General features: G+C 32.9%; 3 protein-coding genes and 1 non-coding gene across 5 annotated transcripts; 2 read left to right on the forward strand and 2 right to left on the reverse strand.

The window, feature by feature from the left end:
- Positions 1-3532: 3532 nt before the first annotated feature.
- Positions 3533-7261, reverse strand: LOC130804674 (uncharacterized). 2 transcript variants are annotated; one of them, XM_057669202.1, is made up of 4 exons: positions 7095-7259; positions 6893-7007; positions 6291-6408; positions 3533-4619 (listed from the first exon to the last, which is right to left on the reverse strand). In XM_057669202.1, the coding sequence occupies exons 1-4, from the start codon at positions 7202-7204 to the stop codon at positions 3943-3945; spliced, it is 1020 nt and encodes a 339-aa protein (XP_057525185.1). In that variant the 5' UTR covers positions 7205-7259; the 3' UTR covers positions 3533-3942. The 2 variants fall into 2 exon arrangements, with proteins under 2 accessions (XP_057525185.1, XP_057525184.1); XM_057669201.1 differs by having other exon boundaries at positions 6893-7261.
- Positions 7262-11576: 4315 nt separating this feature from the next.
- On the forward strand, positions 11577-11649 carry TRNAR-CCU (transfer RNA arginine (anticodon CCU)). The gene has a single exon. It is a non-coding gene; the product is annotated as a tRNA-Arg (tRNA).
- A 777-nt stretch (positions 11650-12426) lies between these two features.
- On the forward strand, positions 12427-18703 carry LOC130804094 (DEAD-box ATP-dependent RNA helicase 15-like). Its single transcript, XM_057668422.1, has 12 exons — positions 12427-12565; positions 12709-12827; positions 13424-13524; positions 13808-13980; positions 14066-14297; positions 14419-14537; positions 15116-15172; positions 15255-15439; positions 16915-17059; positions 17147-17230; positions 17523-17586; positions 18371-18703. Exons 2-12 carry the CDS (start codon positions 12712-12714, stop codon positions 18379-18381), a joined length of 1287 nt encoding a protein of 428 aa, XP_057524405.1. The 5' UTR covers positions 12427-12565; positions 12709-12711; the 3' UTR covers positions 18382-18703.
- A 3570-nt stretch (positions 18704-22273) lies between these two features.
- Positions 22274-22750, reverse strand: LOC130803802 (uncharacterized). The gene has a single exon (XM_057668004.1). The coding sequence runs from the start codon at positions 22748-22750 to the stop codon at positions 22274-22276; it is 477 nt and encodes a 158-aa protein (XP_057523987.1).
- Positions 22751-23217: the final 467 nt, after the last annotated feature.

The raw sequence follows: 23217 nt of genomic DNA on the forward strand, positions 1-23217 counted from the left end.
GAAGACAGCTGACCAGCCCTCCTTTCGTGAGCTTTCCAGAACGGATACTCGTATCCTAGGAGTAATAAAGGGTAGAAATGGAATCTTCATACAAGGATCACTCCATCAAGACTCTAAGTGTCCACTACCAAGCATGGGAAGTCATTCAAAAAGTGAGCCCAAGGTCATCCAATCGCCAGTTTTAGTCTGAAAGCATTGTAGAGTATTTTAGTTGTCTGTTATGTTTTTTTAATGTGCACATGTACATCACGTGGGCAATATTACCGTTATAAGTAGTTGCTTGACGTGTATTTTCCCTTGCCTTGACCATGTAATCTAGTCCTATATATAGATGGCTTGATCATTGTAAAAAACGTTTTGTTTAATAAAATTTTGAAAATTCACTAAGTGTGTTTTTCTTTCAATTGCTGTGCAATTGGGTTACTAAGGGTCAGCCTACCCTTCATTGATGTACGTGTTCTTGAGTGTTCTTCAAGATCCTACATCACCCTATCCATAGACACTGATAACTCCCTTGGAGATCAACGAAGGAAGCTTTGAAACGTATTGCATTGAAGCCTGACAGTCCAGTTCATTCAATACCTTCTCTGCGCCAGTTCTTGGAATATCCCTCTTCTTCGTATCAAATCCAATTTCATTCGTGGAATCCTTCATTCACCACGCATAATTGGATCATCAACTCAAGTCATCTCATCAGGGCCATTCATAACTATAGGCAAGATAGATACGTGCCTAGGGCCCAAAGTTAGAAAGGGGCCCAATATTTGAAAATTGTGATTGGTAAAGTAGACACTTAAAATAATTCGCAATTCGTACTTAGTACTTTTATCATTTAAGAAGTATATATGACATGTTGAAAATGGCTTATTTTTTCAGACAAACATTAAAAAATCAGAATGGACCCTTTGTAGAAAGGGCCTATTTCTTTCAGTTTGCCTAGGGCCCATAAAATATCAAAGAACTACACTGAATCCCATCCATGAAAATGGGCTATTGAAATACTCACTCTGTCGCTATATACTACATATTTTATTTTCAGCGTTCCTTTAACATTGCAATATTTCTTTTTTATGGAAAATTTTCGTCATCTATACATGTTCTCTCCCTTTTTTCTTCTAATACTGCTACTATCCATATAATTTTAATATTCACTTTCTTTACCATTTGTGCTATTGCAGATGGTGCAATTTCATGCGGATTGAAGGAGTATAAACTAATCCATGTATACCCAACTCCAAAACTGACTCGATTTTTTTTATTACAATGTAGACTAAGGAAAAAAGAAGATTATGTGAAAATCAAACTCAAAACCTATTTAAACTTTTAGAGATAATTATTAAAGCCTTAAAATCAAGACAAAAATATAAAAATTAAGGACCATGTGTGCTTAATATAAAGTACAAAACACAGCACAAAATAGCAATGTATGTAGGAGGGTCCTACACTTTTTTACTTGTGGAGGGGCATAAATATTATAAAGGACACAAAGGGTTGGCATATCATCTAGTTATAAGTTATAAGGGAGCTTCATGCTCCCTCCTTTTTAAGGTTATATGGGGTCATTTCTCAATTATGGATCGCTTTTTGATTTTTGGATGGTTCTTTTTGGCCCTTTAAGTGGAGGGTAAGAATCATATTTCCAAGTATATGCAATTATTTCTGCTCTCACATGTGTTTGAACATTTGAAATCATGAATATGCAAATGTAGGTTTCTCCCATTTGGGTGTAGGAAGCACTAGTAATCAGCATGAGTATGTAGAATGTAAACTTTACCATCATCATGTCAAGATCCTATCTTTTCTATTCAGTTCATTTACCGAACATATGTTATTTGGACTTGAATATTTGTGTAGGACTAGTGTGTAAATGTCTTTTAAGTATTCAACTCAACAGTGTGATAAAAAATTTTCCTTAGTTTTAGTTCAACGGTCTGTTGTGGTATTATTATGGCCTTATGGGGGACAAAAGAAGTAATAATATTTTTGAGATTTATATCATTTTAGAATGTATATGGTTGTTATTTTATTACATTTATGATTAGAGGTATTTGAAATAAATCCGACGATTTAATATTTATTCGATCTTATAACAAAATCCGACTTAACTCGATTTAAAAATGAATTTAAAATTATAGAAAAGTCAAATGTGGACACAAGACTTAATTTTGAATTGACCTGAAACACCTATTCTGAAGTTCACGCGATGACCCAATAAATACCTTTAACTCTTATTTCAAAAAGTCCATTTCATTACTTATGTGACAAAAAATAAAAATAATAGTAAAATAAAACTAATATAGAAGTATAAAGAATTCAATGCAAAGATTGGATTTAACACAAAAGCTGATGTACAGACTTGTTTTGAGTGAACTGGACTGCCAGGCTTCAATTCAAGACTAGTCTAGCCTTTCTCCTATGATCTACAATGGAGATTTTAGTGTTTATGGATAGGATAGGATATGATTGTGTCTTGATGAATTCACGAGATCACACACAATCTTGAAGTGTAGACTGACCCTTGGTAACCCAATTGCACAACAATTAAAACGAAAATTCACTTATGAAATTTTAGAAATTATAATTGGGTTACCAAGGGTCAGTCTATCTTTCAAGATTGTGTAAACCTAGCAAAATTTAAAAAGCAAAAACAAAATAAATAAAAATAATCACCGGAATTTAGATTTTAAACCCATTTTTCATAATCCCATCATCAATGGTGAACTTTGGGCCACCAATCCATCATCACCTATAAAAAAATTTGTTAATTGAGAAAAATAACATAAAAAGCCTTTTTTTTTTTTTTTTTGAGATAATAAAAGGCCAACTTTGAAAGAGACCTTTCATGCACCCCAAGCACACAAGCCAAAGCACTCCCCATTCTTCCCATAAAATAAAATAGAAATATAATCAAACTCTCACAAATCTTTCTAAACAGCACTTTTTTTTTTATAAATCTTTCACTTTCAATAAGCTACAAAACTTCAGTTCATTTTTTGTCTTTGCTTATCTAGTGGTAAAAAAAATACTCCATAAGGCACTAGTTTTCATCACAAATGTATAATCCTTAAGATAATTGTGTGAGAAAGTAGATTTTATGGTCTAATCTCCAAAATACTATTAATCTAATATTTAATTCTCATGTGTTCATTCCAAACTACTCTCGAAATTAGGGAACAATCTAACTTTAGACTTCATACTTGCTTGTGTCATGGCCCAGGTCGTTCATTTAGAACCCTATCGATATTCATTGTGTAACATGATATGGAAAAATGGCAATAGAATTGGTTTTGTACACATGCAAAGATGAGTGTTTCGATTATCGTATACTAGTATCTTGAATTCGCTCCTGCTTATGATTCAGGAATACTTGTTTAATCCTCAAATCACTTCTATGCATATGATTCATACTTGTACATCAAATTATGTGACCTTTTCATGATTCATGATTCAGAAATCTCCTCATTTAATTGACTTTTGGACATAAACCATGAGATTCGAGAATATAGAAGTATGACTTCCCACACATAGCAAACAAGCATATAACAGAACTTAGAATTCATTAAGGTAAAAAAGTCCAAACTAATCATAGCAAATGATATAGTTAAAACTAAGACAACAGATACTACAGTACTTATGTACAACGCTGTTGGTAGCGACTCATTCTAGTAAATGACACAGCTCAAACAAGCCAAAAACGAAAACATTTCACGAATTTAAGCTACATTCTATACAAGCTCGACAACGAAAAACTCTGGCCTACTAACCTGCACTTTTCTACCCTTCAACAAAAGGCGGATAGCTCCTAACGAATATGAAGTACTTCGTCCCTTCATTAGAGTAAGCTGGATCCAATGAATGATTGGATTGATCTATCGCCTTTTGTTTTCTAGCCATCAAATTTACATCCAAACTTTATCTCTTGGGCTCCCACGAATGATGAGATCAATCTATTGCCTTTCGTTTTCTAGCCATCAAATTTACATCTAAACTTTCATCTCTTGAGCCACTATTGCTTTCATGATACATGGAAAATGTCTCTTTAGATTGCTTACGACCCACAACAAGTAGGGATGCACACGGTCCGGTTTGATCTGGTCTGGCTTGACCCACAACACTTATAGCATCTTCATCCTCTTGTATCGAAGACAATCCCAAGCGAAGAGATAAATCACACTCTTTTTTCGGTTGATCTCCCCTACATCTTATGTTTTCCTCATTAAACAAAGAAATCCTTTGGGATACTCCCATTTCAGAGTAGCTATTGCCGGTGTACTTGATAGTAGAATGATCGCCAAGGACTAGTTCAGGCTCCATATGTTTAGAGTAGGCACCATAGTAGAGTGTATAAGCAACATATGACTGTGATGGAAATGAGCCTTGGCAAGGCAAGCCATTTCGACTATGGGGTTCATTATTTAAGCAACTTTTGATGGTAAGGCCAAGATTTTTTGGTTTTTTTCCTAAAAAGTTCGAGTAATGAGGCGCAAGGGATGAAGTTGGCTTGGGATTTCCTCCACAAGCATCGATTGATTCTGAATTTCTGGTTAAGTAACATACAGGATTGTTGTTCCTTTGGCTCCTTGAACCCCTTCTAGGGAAACAACCTAATTGAAGAGCAGCTGCATAAAGATGAACATACCAGATCAGTTCACTTGATTACAACATTAAGATCACAATTTCATGACTTAAAGTCCAACACAAGACTTCTAAGAAGCAAGGGCATATAGCATCATCAAACTCCCAAGCCTCACATTACCATACAACACTAAAATTGCCAAAGCCTAATCCCTAAAGATTGGAATCGGCTATATAAATTAATGGATCAGTTTCAGTGGTCGCATATGCACATGAAATATGATCTCCAAACTTCCATAGATAAACAAAAACTATACACAATTCCATACTTTTAGCAACCTCAAGCATTAGTTTGAGAAATACAAAACAGGAAATCAGGATATTTTGTTGGAATAGATGGAAACTCAACAATGAGTCATGACGACACCAAAGCCTTAATCCAAAAGATTTTTGTCGGACGGTTGGACAATCTCACTAATCTTCCACGTGAATTCTCTTTCACCATTAATTTCGATAATCTGACATCTCAACCTGTAAATCTAGATTCTAGGTTATGGGACAGATGGAAACATTTCTTATTCATGTGCACTTGCAGACGATGTTGCCATTAAGGGGTCGTTTGGTTTGAGATTTTTAGCATTTGGTAACGGAATCATTTATCCCTTACCGTTACTGTATGTTTGATTTGAGAAAAAAGAATGTGAATCCGTTTCCGAGCGTAAATGGATACCAGGATTTTGTTACCGTGGCTCGTTGAGCGGTAACAAATATTCATTTCAACGGATTCAACCCTTCCTTTTCTTCCTCTATTTTGTTATCATCAATCAACTACTCTGTTTCTTGAATGCTTGTAGAACACAACCATCACCATTTTTCCGATGTACCGCGACTCCGTCCGACACTCGATTTTAGCAGATTCTTCTCTTTCCTCCTCCACCATTGTTGTTAACCCGAGATCGAACGAGGTTGAATTATGCGTGGATGGATGAAAAGAAAAGCAAGAATGGCGTGTTATACCGTATTGTACTGTAGTTAGATGCGACTGTATTGTACTAATTACCTTTTTTTTAAATAACATTAATAATAATAATTTTAATTTTTTGTCCCAAAAAAATATTTTTAATTTTAATTACAACCCCTTACTCTCATACTATTGCAAGTCACTCTTTCTCATAGAAAACAGTACTTATACCAAACACCCCTTAAGAGTAATTCGAAAACAACCTCTTTGTAATTACTAACAAGGATAAGTCAGGTTGCATACATCTAACCCCTCAAACCTAGGGTCGAAGGCACCAAATGCATTAGGGTTATGAATTGAGATGGAAGGACAGATGGAAATACTTGAAACAACATGAAGTCCAACTCTCATACTATTGCAAGTCACTCTTTCTCATAGAAAACAGTACTTATAATTGTGCTTATTGTAGTCATTGAAAAAAGGCAGTAATAGTAAGTCTTTAACCATTAACTTTAAGTAAAATTCTTAAAACAACCAGCATCAAACTTCATATACTTCACTTTCCATTAATCCCTATGAACCAATTAAAACATAACAAATTACAAGTATACACCATTATACCAAAACATTAAACTTTAGGCTACTAAATTTGTCCAAATAAACAATACCCATATGGTAAATTTTGCATCTAAGCTTAAAGAACTCGACTTTCTTCACACCCACCAAAATAAAAGAGAGAAATAGAATAAAATACCTTCAATGCAAGGCTGCAAAAACTCCCCTGTATCTTCAGATCCTTCTTCACGGCGAATAATGGTGTTAATTGCATCATTAGTTCGATCCCAAAGTGTTATGACATTCATATATTCAGCCTTCAAATAACCCACATTGTACAACATCATCAAATTCTCCAATAATAAGAAAAATATCTAAAAGTAATCTAGACCCGAATTTGGAACGATCCTATGCAAGGCTGACATTTGTCTCGCACTCAAAGTTTGAAAGAAATTTAATTCCTTAATTCTTGTCATGTAGGACGTAGACATCACTCATAAAAATTACTCAATATTTTTTATTTTTGACAATAAAGAAAATCGGTTCTACGTAGAAGGGCACACTTTTTTCTTTCTACTTAAGCCCATAAAATATTAAAAACGACACTAATTATACTATATGCCAATTAAAAATCCTTTTAATGTTAAATTTTGCACTATTATTTTTATTTTTTGAATTTGCAACATAAACCTCTAAAAAGCCCCAAGTGAGTTTAAGCCCACCATATACTATTATATTTGATATCCAATTAGACTTCTAATAGGTAAAAGAAGTTGAGAGATTAGGTGAGAAATAGTGAACCTCAGAATTAGCTTTGGAGTACATAATCTCTTCAGCTTTGAGAACTACAATGGGAAGTTTTTCTTGCCATTCTTTTTTCTTCTTTGTAGCAGGGCAATGGATTTCATTTGCAATCCTAATTACAAAACAGAGAATATTTTGAGAAAGAAGAGAAGGAAAACTAAAAACAAACACCCCCTTAGTTAGAAGCAAGTAAAAACACCTGAAAATGTCTTGAATGAGAGAGCCTCTAATGGGATGGTGTCTTTCACAATGCCAAGCTCTTCTAACACATTCATAAGGTCTAGAACCTCGTCTTGGCATTTTGATCATTAAGTTTTGAAATAGAGTATAGAGAAGAGAAAAAGGGAGAAAATAGAGAGATGGAGAAGGAGGAAACTAAGAAGAGTATTATAAATAGATCGGTAAATAGACTCGATGATTCGACATATACTTGATCTTAAAATCGAATTCGATTTGATATGATATACTTTCTCCATTTTAATTTACACTTTTCTCTTTTAGATATTTTACATTTATTCTCGCTTTATTTATTATTAACTTTTTACCTAATATTATTGGGAATATTATAGACATTATGTACTTAATAATGACATTTCTTAATACTTGTGCCAAAAGACAGTGATGAAACTAAATAAGAACGGAGGAAGTAATAAATGGATTAATAATTAGTAAAACTTTCATGTATATATTATCCGATTTTAAATTGACCCGAAACCCAAAAATATCGAATCACCCAAATGAACATATGTAATTATAAGGTTGGTTTTTCGGTGAATGTTTGTGGGCTTGATTTCTAAGTTTGGTTTGGGATTGTCTTCTTTGTTACAAGTACTTGTAAATGTGCGGGCAGTTTGCAGGATTACAAATAGAGGGGTACATTTGGAGTGCTAGGGGGATTTAAGGTATAATATATCGAGTTGTCTTAATTTTGTATTGAGTCGCCTTAATCTTAGTATTGAGTCCCCTTAATACTCCTATTGCGATGAAATAACAATTTTTTTATTTTATAAATGGGTTTTTTTATCTGATTGAATTATATTAGTTGAGTCAATTTTAAATCGCTCAAATCACAATTAACAATTTTAAAAATGTGCGTGAATAATATTTAATTTAAATAGAATCATTTAATGCTAAATATTTGGAATTTATCATAAATTATATCTTTCTTTGATTATAGATTGTGTATGTTTTGTACACTATGAGACATCCATTTATTTTGTAATATGAGCAATAAAAACAATTATTAGATTGACATGATCCTATTAGTTAGATACCCTTATATGAACTATCAAGTATAAATGGTTCCAAACAATTGTATAAATATTGCTTTTTCACGTAAGTATCTAGATTTGATTCTCACGTAATCTTCTCCTTCAGTCAAAAATAAATAAAAAAATTATATCACTAGTTGAAGTGTCTATTGTTTTAGACTTATAAGTGAGTTACTTTCTTCTTATTTGAGTTGCCCTGATCCATTTTTTATTCTAACATTCCGTTACCATTGCAATATTAATTTGTAAGTTCATAATTGAAATTAAAGTTAGATTAGAGTCTAATGTATAAAAACATAAACTCTAATATCTCCAAGATCGAAGGTATGAAGTGTCTTGATAAACAAATTACTCTTTCAATGATTTGACAATGTTTGAAGGAATTAAAATGCAAACAATGAACACAAAGATTTACGAGGTTCCCCCAATTTAAGTTACGTTATCGGATGCGTGTAGTATCTTGTTTATAATAAAACAATAGAGTTCCAAGAACTCTTACAATGAAGGATTACAATTGAGATTAAGAAAGATTAAGGCTATGTGTTTCGACTTAAGAGTTATTTTTGTGAATGATTACAATGAGCATATGAACTCTTTATTTATATAGACTACATATATACTCAGTGCAATACTTAAAATTCTAAGCAATAAAAGTCATAACAAATGCAAGCATCCCAAGCATCAAATGCTCAAAACATGATTCTAGGCTTGGTCTAGCATGGCTACTCGTTTGAGCCTTAGATGTGCTCGTACGAGCAGCTTTAAACAGAAGCTACTAACTTGCACCTGATGAATGCTCGTTCGAGCACCAGCTATACTCATTTGAGCATTTCACTTTTGAGCATTCTATTTGCTTCTGATCTCCATACAAGGCAAGACTCCCCTTTAAATGCCTTGTTCGAGCACCTCGTGTAGCATCAGATTCCTGGACTTTAAAAGCTTCCTCATTAAGCATATTGATCATACCTCTTAATTCCCATGTTTAAGTCACATTTCATTACCTTCATAACTTCATGCATTGATTCACACACTTAAAACACAATTTCACTTCACACTTAAACACCTATCTTAATGTACACACTCAATGCACATCTTAATGCACACACTAATGACACAATGATGCACTTAAGTCACAATGACTCAAACAATAAATTAAAGATCAAAATTCTATTAATAAAACTCCGTATAATTACAAAATTCATCAAAACTTAAATCTTTATTATCTAGACTCTTCACTTTATCTCAAGTATCCGTGTTAGATCCTCAACACTCGAACATGTATATGACACTTGAATGCACACTTCATTTAGGTTCAATGTTAATTTTTCTATGTAAATAGCCAAATCAAATACCTAAAAATTGAACATGTATCTAAGTCGGAATAGATATATAAGAGTTCGGAATCAAATCTAAAATTCAATTTCATATACAAAATCATCACCCCACACCACATATAAAACCCACAAGAAATTGTATTATCTTTGAAAGGGCCTCAGCCTCACAAGTCACAATAACAAAGAAAAAGGACAGACATCAACTGAGTAGACTGCCATTACTGAATCAATGAGCCCCCCACGGCCCACGCCTAGGAAAGTACATTAACACACAAGTGTGACAATTCTCTATTCAGTTGGTGAAATATTTTGTCACCTTAGTAATTTTAACAGTTTGGTTTGTACTTTGAAAAGCTCTATGTGAAAAATTTAGGGTTTTATGCATATTTTTTTATTTTGCATCTTATTTATATATTTATTTTATTAATAAATTTAATATATTTTTTTTTATTAATTTTTTCATATACGGGAAAAAGAGGAGACCATGTACGGTCAATCTCCTCACACATCCTTAAAGACCCCTCTGAACTACTTTGCAGAGGACTCCACATTAGATATAAGACCAATGTAATCTAAAATGAAATCTCAATTTGACATGAGAAACGGAAATAGAAATGATAAACATTATTTTTAAAACTACTCTTGTGAGATATCGTTTCTCGGTGCAACCTCAAATAAAGAGTCTGTGTTCTCATAATATGTATGAAAAGGGTTATTTAACCTATTTATGAGGCTCGTGTCTCATACAACAATCTTTGTTATTTTAAAGTTTTAGAAATGTTGGAAATGTGGGTAAGATTTTATCTTACAACAAAAATAAAATAAGTAAAAGAAGGTAAGAAGAAAAAATGACTACAAAATAAACTTAAAAAAAAAGAAGGGCTTGGTATATTTGGGCTTGAAAACAATTGAAAAATATAGTTTTTTGAATTAAAAATAATGTAACCACTACAGATCGACTCGTTGTCATCTTTTGATTAGAAATGTATAAGAGCATACCATGTCCAAGCACAAGCTTTTAGGTATGTAAAGTTTTTCTAATTTTCTAGTTAAGAGCCTATTTTCTAAATTTAGATAAATTTGATTTATTTTATTTTACTTTTACTCTCGCGTTTTTACTATTATTAAAATATATAATTTAACGAGTCAAATAAAAGTTTATTTAAATATACTTTTCTTATAAAGAAAGAATAGGAAGTAAGACAATGGTTTTTTATTTAATTGTTATATACTTTGTAATTACTATACAAATAGTTTGAACCAAAGGTAATATAAGGAGAGCAACTCTCATGTGATACCGTCTCACAATGAGAGTAATACTTTTTATCTGTATTATACTTCTTGTTATCTGTATATTTCTATCATGTACCTTTTTATAATACTTGTTGTTATCTGTATATTTTTTCCATTAGAAAAGTCAAAAATCAAAGGTAATATACAAATAGGTTGAACCAAAGGTAATTACTAAACAAATAGTTAATATACAAATAGGTTGAACCAAAGGTGATTACTAATTACTATACAAATAGTTTTCGGTTAGTTTAAAAATCAAGTGTAAAATAATTTTTTAGTTTTTTTGACAAAATTATAAAATTAAAGATTAGATGTCAAAAGTCAATTAAAAAGTAAATAAAAAGCATTATAATCAAATGCTTCTCTTTGGATGAATATACATGTAAATAAAGCACAACTTTTATATGCATAATAATTAATTTGTCCATTCCAATTTATTTGATGCATGATTTCAAGATGGAATTTTTGTTTTCGCACCGTTACATGCTCTACCTCTTCCTATTGTGTTTAAAGCTTTGGAATTTGGTATTTTTCACAAAAATTTTGATGAGCTCGAGAAAACATGAGATTAAATAAAAAATAATCATTTACTGTTAGGGTTAATTTGAGATATCTATAAAAAGGATTAAAAGAAAATAAATCAACGTTCGAGTTTTTTTATTATTATTCTTTATTCCTTTAATGCTTGGCAAATGGTGATAAGCGTTTATGATACTATGTAGCTGCTTCATGCAGCAAACAGCAATAAGACATTAATTGTAATATGTAGCTGCTTCATGCAAAGCGCCTGTAGCTCAGTGGATAGAGCGTCTGTTTCCTAAGCAGAAGGTCGTAGGTTCGACCCCTACCTGGCGCGTTACAATGTTTTTTTATTTTTTTTATTTATTTGATTTAGTGATTATATTCTTTTTTTCCACCTGTTTTTAGCTATAAAATGTCTTTTTTGCTCGGTTCTTTTTATATAAGATTGTCACTATGAGATATAGTCTCATATTATTAGTCCATTTTTTTAATTATATATTTTAAAATTATAAGTAATAATTTTAATAAATTAAATGCACATAAGTCAATTCAATAAACGTTTCATTTAAAATTTGTGTAATCAAAACTGCTTGTATAATCCTCTTCTTCAACTATCATGTCAAATATTTTATGTATCATGTGTGGAAGGAATACCTGGATCGAGTACCCCTTCTTTTCTTCCGCTGGGGTACAACAATCATACTCGAAATACTAAAAGCAAAACTATTTATCTAACTTAGAATTTAATATGTTTAATTAAATAAAAATTAATGTATTCGATAAATAATTTTTTAAAATTAATATTTAATTTTGTTTTGAAAAAGTCATATATTCGATAAATTTAATCACGATAATATATATTTGTATTATTATTCAAACTTATATTTTTATACTCTTATTTCATACTAATAAATTCGTATATTACACGAGTTTTTATAATAATATAATGTTAATAGTTAATAAATTAATTGATTATAAAACTTGAAATATTATAAATAAACTATTTTTAAACAAAAAATTTATAACAATAATTTTAAAATCAAACTAGTCAGTCAGCTAATTAATAAACCTAAACTGTCGATTTTAAAAGGGTTAAAACCGTCAATTTCATTTGTTTTATCTGATAAAATATCCCATTATACTCCCTCTCGCACTTCTCTTTCTACGATTTCCCTTTTTTTTCGTCTAACCTTTTCTTTGCAGACTTTCGCAAAACCCTAACCCTAGCTCTTCAATTTCTTCTTGCCAAGGTTGGATTTTTTAAAATTCTTACTGCTTCGATTTCGTTTTCAATTTCAATTTCATTCTGTGTTTTTGTCAGATCTTGTGTTTCTTGTAAACCTTAGTTATGATTGAATTTGAATCTGAGAAGCCTTTGGATTTATTTGTGTAGATTATGGGAGAAACAAGAGAAAACGATGCTTATGAAGAGGAGCTTCTTGATTACGAAGAGGAAGAAGAGAAGGTTCCAGATTCCGGAGCTGCTAAAACCAATGGTGAAGCCGGGAAAAAGTTCGTCTCTTAGTTCGTTTACTGTTGCGTTTTTTGTTGCTGTTTCTGATTGTTTTTTGATATGAAATTTTGTTTTTTTTTTTTTGGAAGACTCGAGTTTGTTATAGATGTTTAACATAGTGAGATTTAAATTCACTGTTTTAGGTTCTTAATCGGTTTTCTGCTTTTTAATGTTCTTAGCATTTTTATAGATATTATGATATTTTTGTTTACAAAGGAGGAATTTTATTAGTCTGTTGATGTAATTTAAGTGATTTTTAAAGTTTAATTGAAGACCTTTCCAAAGCGTTTTATGATCTATTTTTGTAGTCAAGGTGTTTAAAATATTTTTTTAAATTGAACATGAATTTAGAGGCAGTTTTGGTAAGTTTGAATTTTAAGGTACCAATAATGGTTGAAATCCAATTTTTTTTAGCAGTATTAAAATTTATTTCCGTTTTATTAGAAAGATCAATAGACGTGTCTTTGGGGTTATTCGATCTCTTTACTTTGTTAGGTTCTGTGAAGCAAGTTGCAATTTTTTTTGGCTCAAATTGCAGGATTGGTATTTTGAATGTTGAAGTCCTTTTGCTGACTATTATGTGCTTGTTTTATAGGGGTTATGTTGGAATCTATAGTTCGGGTTTTAGAGACTTCCTTTTGAAGCCGGAACTTCTGCGTGCAATTGTTGACTCTGGTTTTGAGCATCCATCCGAAGGCAAGTATACAGTGACTTGTGTGGTGTGAAATGAAAATTAAAAATGTTTCCTGGAGGCATTTTTTATAGTTAATAGTATTTGCTATTTTCCACTTAAAATTTGATGACTGCTTAGTAGTATTGATGTTTTACTAAAACTTTTTTATTGCTTACCAGGTAATTTACTTCTTCATTGAACTTGGAGATATTGAATGGTCTGGTAAAGCTTTCAGTTTCAAGAACCAGGGGGTCATATTTAACTTACTGTGGGTTCCCTCGCCCCAATTTTTTGGTATTTCCTCAGTGCAACATGAGTGTATTCCCCAAGCTATATTGGGCATGGATGTAATATGCCAAGCAAAATCTGGTATGGGGAAGACTGCCGTATTTGTTCTATCAACCTTACAGCAGATTGATCCTGTGGCTGGGCAAGTTGCTGCACTTGTTCTTTGTCACACCAGAGAGCTGGCATATCAGGTTTGTTGGTGATCTTCTGCCCATATCTGCATTTTTGTCTTAACAAAGAAAAGTAAAACTAATAACTTAGATGTAATTTCTGTAGATCTGCCACGAGTTTGAGAGGTTCAGCACATATTTGCCGGGCATTAAAGTTGCTGTCTTCTATGGTGGTGTCAACATCAAAATCCACAAGGACCTGCTCAAGAATGAATGCCCACATATTGTTGTGGGTACACCTGGAAGAGTACTTGCACTAGCTAGAGACAAGGATCTGTCACTAAAGAATGTCCGTCATTTTATTCTTGATGAATGTGATAAAATGCTGGAGTCCCTTGGTATGCATCGAGTAGTATTTCTCATTTTTGTAGTTTATTTGAACATGATGTACCTTCCGATTTCTGAATTCTCAGGTTTATTAATTGTTTTGACCATGTTTTTGTTCCTTTTTTACTACAGACATGAGGAGAGATGTTCAGGAGATCTTTAAAATGACTCCTCATGACAAGCAAGTGATGATGTTTTCTGCAACTCTCAGCAAGACAATCCGTCCTGTTTGCAAGAAATTCATGCAAGATGTAATCTCTCATGGCCAGTTCTTATTGAATTTGAAGTCTTCCATTATGCCAGCTTTCTGCAGAAGAATCTACCTAGGTTAATAGATGTTATGGTCTAAAATGCTGTCTCATTCTATGATCTACCTTCTTCCATCTCTTGCAGGGATCCTTATTTGGGTAGGCTAGTATGAGCTAGTTTAGGATTTATTAGGAGGCTCCACGAAATGTGAATTGGCACCCGTTACTTCGTTGAAGTTCGAGTCTTACTTTCATTTGGTTATCTTTTTTTTTTTGGGGCTATAATTGTTTTTTTGGACGGTACATGGTCTTCCTCCTGAAATGTGTTAGAGTTGTGGAAGTCCGGTCCCTCAACGGTTTATGTACTAATTTCATTCTGGGGGAGGAAACATAGTAATCATCCAAATTTGGTGAGTGAGTTGTTGTAAAGCAATGTCCTGCTAGCTCTATGATATGAAGTTATCTTCAAGGAGACATGTGGACATGAGAGGGATCTTCAAACATCTTCATTTGATAATGGATTCCTTTCGATTGAGGATGCCCCTAATATGATTTACTGTGACATTTCTTCTTCCTTACAGCCGATGGAAATATATGTTGATGATGAAGCCAAATTGACCCTCCATGGTCTTGTACAGGTATGTGTAACATTGTGTAGGTTTTTTGGATGAGCAGTGTCAAGCCTTCATAATTTCTGAACTAAATTATTTTGCTTTGTAGCACTACATCAAATTGTCCGAGCTGGAAAAAAATCGCAAGCTGAATGACCTTTTGGATGCTCTGGATTTTAACCAAGTTGTCATCTTTGTGAAGAGTGTAAGTAGGGCTGCCGAGCTGAACAAACTTCTAGTGGAGTGCAACTTCCCTTCAATCTGCATCCACTCTGGCATGTCCCAGGAAGAAAGGTTTGTGCGTTTGAATGTCTTTGATGTGTTCAAGCTTTGTATAGTTGCTGTTTTTTTCCTGCTATCATACTTCCTTTGGTACTATATTTTGTAATTGTTTTGTTTGAGCTCTTGCTAGAATCTTTTTTTTTTTATATAACAAATTATCAGTTTTGTTTGCTTATTTTTACTGGAAAGAATGCATGTTGCGTAGGTTATTCATAACGATCTGACATATGGGTTTTAGGTCTGGTTCAGGTTGGGTCTTTTCTGTTTCGGTCAACCCAACGGGTCATGGGCCTAAACAATAAAACTTTCTTCACTCTGAAGTTTTTTAAAAAAGCGTAATTTTTTTTGTAAAGCTTTTCTATAAGTAAGGACCAATATACCTTTTTAAGAGAATCGTGTCTTGTCTCATCTGGAGCAAGTACTCGGGAATGAGTTTGATTCTTACTTTACCTTCCAATAAAAAATAATACCTCTTATAAGTCTTCAATAAAAAATAGGAACTCTTTCTACAAAAAGAAATATGAAGTCAACTTTTAAAATTGACAGGAAAGTAGAGATGGTCTGGATAAAAAATAACACCGTGGTAAACAGGTAGGGTTGGTGTTATTGGTGTTATGTTTAATTTTGACCCAACTCTTGTTTTTTCGGATTCTATCATTTTTGTGTTATGGGTCAAGAATTTTGGGTTGAACCCCACCAGTTATCGTTCATGTTTTGGGTCAATTTCAAGTTGGATAAAAATTTTTGGACTTGAATGTGGCTTCTTGGGTCTTCCATAAACTCAACGCACCCTCGGACTTTTGTTTTGTTCTAGTTGTCAGATTTGGTGGGCCTATTTAGCTTATTTGCTGTTATGTTATTGACACCCATTTTTGCCTTCGTAAATGACAAACGTTCACACTGGACCATCTATGCTGTCCAGGCTCGTTGCAGAATATGACATAAGTGAACAACGATAATGTTCTTGATCTTTCTGCGCATGAGATATTGGGTTTAATACTTTTATTTATACACACAGATACGATTCTGAGTGTAGTGGCCAAGTGCTTTGCAATCCTTTTTATAATCTAATTGTTACAAGCGACAAATTAAATATTAATTTCTATTTTTTTACTGTATAATGTGTCCTATAAATTAGGAAAATTGTGTGAAATGGTGTAACTTCTGAGATTCCATTTTGTATATTGAACTTGCTCTGTTTTTTCTACTTACAATTGTTCTTTGTGCAAGAGGTCAATAGCACCACATTGATCCTTTTACTTTTTTTTTTTGTAAAATTAAGTCTCGAAAGGTTTATATTAAACGAATTAATCAAAGACGTAATAAATCAGATTGTAGTTTACTTTCTATTGAAAAATATTCAAGATTATAGGTAAGATTGGTAGATGAATAATTTTTACTATACAATTGTTGGAGGTAGTATGCAACTTGTACTGTTGTCATTTTTAAATTTGTTTATATCTAATACTTGTTCTGTCATTTTATAGACTTGCTCGATACAAGGGCTTTAAAGATGGGAAGCAAAGAATCTTAGTTGCAACTGATTTGGTTGGCAGAGGAATTGACATTGAAAGAGTTAATATAGTTATTAATTATGACATGCCAGATTCTGCGGACACATACTTGCATCGGGTAGGATAAATTGTCTCGACGTTTTATCAAGAAAATGAAGTGCCTGCTTTTTCTAATCACCCTTTGTGGATCTCTGAATTTCTGCAGGTTGGCAGAGCTGGGAGGTTTGGAACAAAAGGGCTTGCTATAACATTTGTGGCCTCTGCTTCTGATTCTGATGTTCTCAATCAGGTTGGAATGTCTGCTTGTCATCATTATATTGTGTGTACGATTTTATGTAATTTGTATAGATAAAAAATGTTGTGTAATTCCGATGTCAAATCAGCCATAAACTGGCGTATCTTTTTGAGTTGACAAGCTAAGCTCTGTGCTGGTATTTTTAGAATTGACAAAATATCCTTGTATTGAAATGCTATTGAAAAGGAATAGTTGAGTGTTTAGATATATTGTAAAGATAGTCTGTAGTGCGAATCTTGAGTTGTTTAAGCCTGACTATGAATTCTAATACTTTATTATTATACAGGTTCAGGAGAGATTTGAGGTCGACATAAAGGAGCTTCCTGAGCAGATTGACACCTCTACATACAGTATGTCCCCATTTATACGAAATATTTCATATTTCTTTGATATGATGAAATTACGGTGCACCTTTTTTGGAGTGCCTTTCTTTTTCTTTGTGCTCTGTGACATTTTTGGTGTAGCTGTTTGCAAACTCTGTCATGTCATAGATGTTGGCATGTATTTGAGCTTTTGGCTGGTACATCATAAATTTCAGTTCTTTTGTGTTTTTAGTCTCAATGTTTTTTCATACTCTCTTCTTTTAAAACTATTATATTGATTTATTTATTAGATCTGAAACCAACTCAACCATACCAAAGCTGACGTTTTGACATACCTGATGAGTGATCAGTGGTCACAAGTATTATTTGCATTACTTATTTTATTACTTTGATGGCTACTGTGTTTTTGGACCTGTATATTTGGTTCCTCACGAAGCAGGATTTTTCTAAAATCATTTTATCTGTAGTTTTTGTTGCTTGAGAAAGGTCTTTTGTGAGCTGCTGTTGAATTGTTTTGGCAAATGGTTCATACTTGTTAGTGTTCTTTTGTGCCTTTTTGTTTGATTCCTTTTTTTTTTTTTTTTTTTGTAATGTGGTGGGTTGTTGAGTTTTAGTTTTTGAGTTGTGTTTAGCCATTTCTTTCGACTATACAAGGTGGAAAATGTGTTGTTGGCCAGATGATTGGTCTCATGTCTTTAAGTTCTGGTCTTGTCTTTGGTTCTTTGATTTCAAGTTACACTTTGTGCAATGTCTGTAACTCTGTATATAGGTCTAAGTACCATAGACTGATTTTGTCAATCCTTTGTTGCAGTGCCTTCATAGATAAGAGGGGCTACAATTGAGCAAAGGTCTCGATCATGTGCCGCAGAATTACCTTAGAAAATGAAGGATGGAATTAGAAAATTTTGTTGGTGCAGTGGTTTTTGCTTTGCGTGAGCCGATGAATTCAGCAGTTTTTGCTGTTTCTGGAATTCTAAATGTAACCCCATCTATATTTTATCTGCAGTTTCCTGACCTTTACAATATATGAAATATTGCAGGGTTTATTGTGTTCATTTTTAGGGTTTTGTTACTGTTTTGTTTAATGACATTTGTTGGCATGGTTTTAGCAAAGATTTAATCCAGTTCAGAGCTTTTCTTAAAATTTCATCCGAATTTAGTTCACCAAGTGGTAGTCAAGGTGCTGTTGTATAACATTAGATCTGCTTATAAGTGATGTTTATAGACTTAGTTTGTAGAATTGCAAGCGTTTTGTTTCCCATTGGAAAGAATGGCATTTTTTATTATATAAGACTTTGTTTGGATGGAGAGAAATAGAGGGAAAAATAGGAAACGATTTGGAGGGATGAAGATATTCTTGTTTGGATAGCAAAAAAAAAGAGAGGATTTGGAAGGAAAAGTTTTAGAGGGATTAAGTTTCTTCATTTTTATAACATTCAAATCTCTTCGTAAGAGGAAAAATTTAAAAGGAAAATGAAATTCCTTTCTTTTCCCTTCCTCTCCTACCTATATAAACAATAAAGTTTTTTCCCTCTCTTGTCCTCTCTTTCCTTTATGTTCCTTCCTTTCACTCTTGCTTTCTTTTTTTTCTTCTAATTTGTTATTCAAGCATATTGTAAACTCCCTCTGTTTGAGATTGTGATGCTTTGAATTATGTCTTGGGAACATGGGCCCTCAACTTTGAATTATGCTCAACCGATTGTGATATATGTGGAATGAAAATATCATATCAACAGAAAGCATAATGAAATAGAGGAAGTAATATTCGCCAAAATAAGTATGAGAAGTGAATTGTAGCAATTTTATTGGTATGATGTATGATAAGTGAAATGTAGCAATTATTGATATGGAGTTCGAAAGGAGAGTGCTGGCATAAAAGATCCTATTTCAAGTTTAATGTGCATGAGAAGTAGGAATTTACCTCTCGGATTTGAGTAGGCGCCCATTGAACCACAAAACAAAACTATATTTTTAAAGAGTATGCTGAAAGTTGAGGTATGACTAATGAAAATCGAATTTGAGATTTTTTTTTTTAAAAAAAATAAAATTAGCTATATAATTGAAATAAAATTTGATTTTTAAAAAAGTTATGCTTACCCAATTAATTTTTTCTATGGGAAATATCTTAATTGTAATTTGTTTGTGCTAGTAAAACCTTGCAATTCTAATATCAAACTTCGACATAATTTTAAGAGCCTCGCCTCTTTCGTTTAAGAGTAGAGTTCCAATTTTAATAACTTCAATAAACAACTCCATTATCAACAAAACTAATCCAAATAATATACCCAAAGCAAACATGATATGGCCTACTCTTTCAATGTGGTGATAATTTTTGCGAAATAACCAACTGTTAGAAAGAGTAAAGGGCACCAAACTACACTGTTCTAAAGTGTAACAAATCAAAAGGACAAACATGTGACACACTATACTTCAATCATAACTCATAAGACCAATCTATTGGTTAATTGCAAAGTTTTTTTTTTTTTTTTTTTTTTTTTTCATTTTTGTTCATTTAGAGGTAGAAAATCCTTATTAAGAATGGGAGAGATAATAAATTCTTCGTGCAATTAGTCAGAACAAAACTCTCATAAATGCGAAAAGAAAAGTCCTCAACCATTAGACCAATAATTTTAACAAAGTTTTCGGTTTTATGTTTTCTTTTTAAACTATAAATAAAGACTTATTATTTCATCTATTAAAGACAAAAGTTGTCATTATACAATGATCCTTGTTAAAGTGGTTAATAATGCCCTTTTGTTATCCAAATATCATTTAAAGATTATATAATATGCAATATGCATTTCTTCCTTGTTGGTCTTGGGATATTATAATATTGGACCTTTTTAAAAATGTGTATTTATAGTTCTATAGTATGATATTGTAGTGTAGGGTGCATGTATTCCATCTATTTTGGAGCTGAGTACTATAAAAGTATGTTCCTCTAATCATTCATTAAGACCATTGGAGAAAATCTTGTATTTTTCTTATTATATTTTATTTATAGTGTATAAATATAATATAGAAAGCTAGGAATTTTGAAGCTATGTTTTTTCTAATAACTTTGAATATTATGCTCCATGTTTGTAAAAGAAAATAAAGCAAGCACATTCTATTTGGATATTGATTTTTACATTGCATTATCTGGTTCATCATCATCATGATATCCAGTATATATTGCTCATAAAAAACTATGATCAAGGTCTGGAAAGGAAAGGAAGGCGACAACTCATACCCATAAAAAATATTGATTTTTTACATTGCATTATCTGGTTGTTCTTTCAACATTTTACGATTAATTAAAGAAAATAATTAGTTGAAAAATAATTTTTTTAATGAAGTCCACCCTTAAATAATTAAAATGTACTACTTTCTCTGTTTTATGTTGTTGGCTATGTTACCTTTGGTACATATTATATAACTGCTTTTACAGATGGGAAGCTTCAACATATCAATGTCTTGTTTGTTAGCTTTACTTAGCTTTGCAAGCACATTCAATAAAGCATATGCATTGACATACAGTGTGATGAGATATGGAGCTGTTGGGGATGGCTACACTGATGATTCTAGAGTATTTATTTTAAGGATATTATCAATGGTACCCCTGTGTTATTGCACTTTATCTTTGGTACTCTTGTGTTTTTTTGTAATTCCAATGGTACCCCAAAAATATCTTACTAATTACAAACGTGACACTTTTAAAGTTTTTTCCGTTAAGTGGCATTAAATTTTGAATTTGACTTAACCATGGTTAGTTTCTTATTGCTTATATACTCAGGTGCATCCATTTCAAACACACGTTTCTTTTTCTTTCCTTTTCCCTCTCCTTTTCCTTCTCTCCTTCCATGGCTGCTTCTTCAAGGTAATCATCATTTTGCGGTAAGGTGTATTCCGATACTACAAAAAGACCACCTAGAAGCCCTAACATTAATTCCATTGAAGTTCGTGATAGCTGGGTAAGGTTGAAGAAATGCTACTGTGACCCAACAAAGTTTTATGATATTAGGGTTTCAGGTTCAATTAACAATCTGGGAAGAATCTACTACAAATGTATGTCGTGCCAAGCATTTAAATGGAGTTATGATGCTGATTTGAAGGAAAATCTTGATGAAGTTGCACTTTCAGAGGTTCAAGGGGCTGCTCCTGTAATGATGAATGGGGAACAATTTAATGAACTCAAAGCTACTGTTCTAGGGTTGTCCAAGAAGTTGATAGCTTACTTAAGGTTGTTGTTTTCATGAAATTTGTTGTAATGTTTTACCTATTGTTGTTTGTTATTGCCATTGTAAAGTAAGATTGTAAGCATAGCTTAGGTATTATGTTGGTTCTTGCCATTGTAAAGTAAGATTGTACTTTATCTTTCATTCCAAAACACAAGTTCATTACCAAAAAATTTAGATCAATATGCATACCAAGTTGGAGCTGTTTATCCATAATCATACATAATTCATCCAAAAGAGGATTAAGCTACTGTTCATCCATAATCATACATAATTCATACAAAAGAGGATTAGTAATTACAATCACAATGCAAGAGGATTAATCTACTGTTCATCCTAATTCAGTCAAAAGTTTAGTAATTACAATCACATAACAAAAATACTATTCACTTTGCTTTGCCCTTCCCCTTCTTTGATGATGCCTTCTGCTTTACTACTGACTTCCCTTTGCTCTTGGAAGTTGAAGCTTCATCAGTGTTTCTTGCTGCCTTATGTTTTTATGTTGCCCCTCCCTTGCAAGTTGCCTTGTTGTGACCAAAATCTTCATACTTCCCACATTTTATTGTCTTGCTCCTCGTTCCCTTTCTCTCTTCATCATCACTTCTCTTTCTGTTCCTACAAGGCCTACCAACACCTCTCTTGATCACAGGAGGTAGTATAGTAGGGTGCTCAGTAGCTGGCCACCTATCTTGGTCAGGGATAGGTTTAATGCTATGACCATAGGCCAACTTATATTTCTCCACTAAATACCATTCATGAACAAATGATTGTGGATCAAGACCTTCATGAAGAATGGCTCTCATTGCATGCCTACATGGTATGCCAGTGAGTTGCCACACATTGCAAAGGCATGTGTGTTGGTTCAAACTGAGAGACAGAGTTGATTTACCCTCCATCACCTCATACTCCCTTGGACTAGACATGAAAGCCCTGTAAGACCTATTCTCATTGCACAATACTTGAACTCTCTTCATAATGTTTGGACACAACCTCTCCCAATTTTCACACTTCTACCTTCTTGCAGCTAACCTAACCATCAGCCAGCCTAGAAGCATGCAATCTCCACTCACAATTTGCATTACTACACCTAACTGTGTACCTAAACATGTCTACTTTATCAACAATCATAGAAAAACCAGATTGTATGCAATAATCCCTAATAACATGCCTTAAATGTTGCTTATCTGTAAACAATTGCCACTCCTTAATCACAATGTTCCCAAAACCTTTGTCTGAGTACAACTCCCCATTCCTATACAACTTAGCCAAATAATTATCAAAGTTATCACATTGATCATCCCAAACTGGTCCTTCAAATGGATCACATCAACATCATCCACCCTACTACCCTCCTCTACATCAGCCTCTTCATCACTATCAACCAAAGACACACTCTCACTGTCACTACTATGGAATGATATAGTTGGACTGAAAGATTCAT

This window comes from Amaranthus tricolor, chromosome 17, assembly GCF_026212465.1.
Source record: "Amaranthus tricolor cultivar Red isolate AtriRed21 chromosome 17, ASM2621246v1, whole genome shotgun sequence".
Classification (NCBI taxonomy): Eukaryota; Viridiplantae; Streptophyta; class Magnoliopsida; order Caryophyllales; family Amaranthaceae; genus Amaranthus; species Amaranthus tricolor.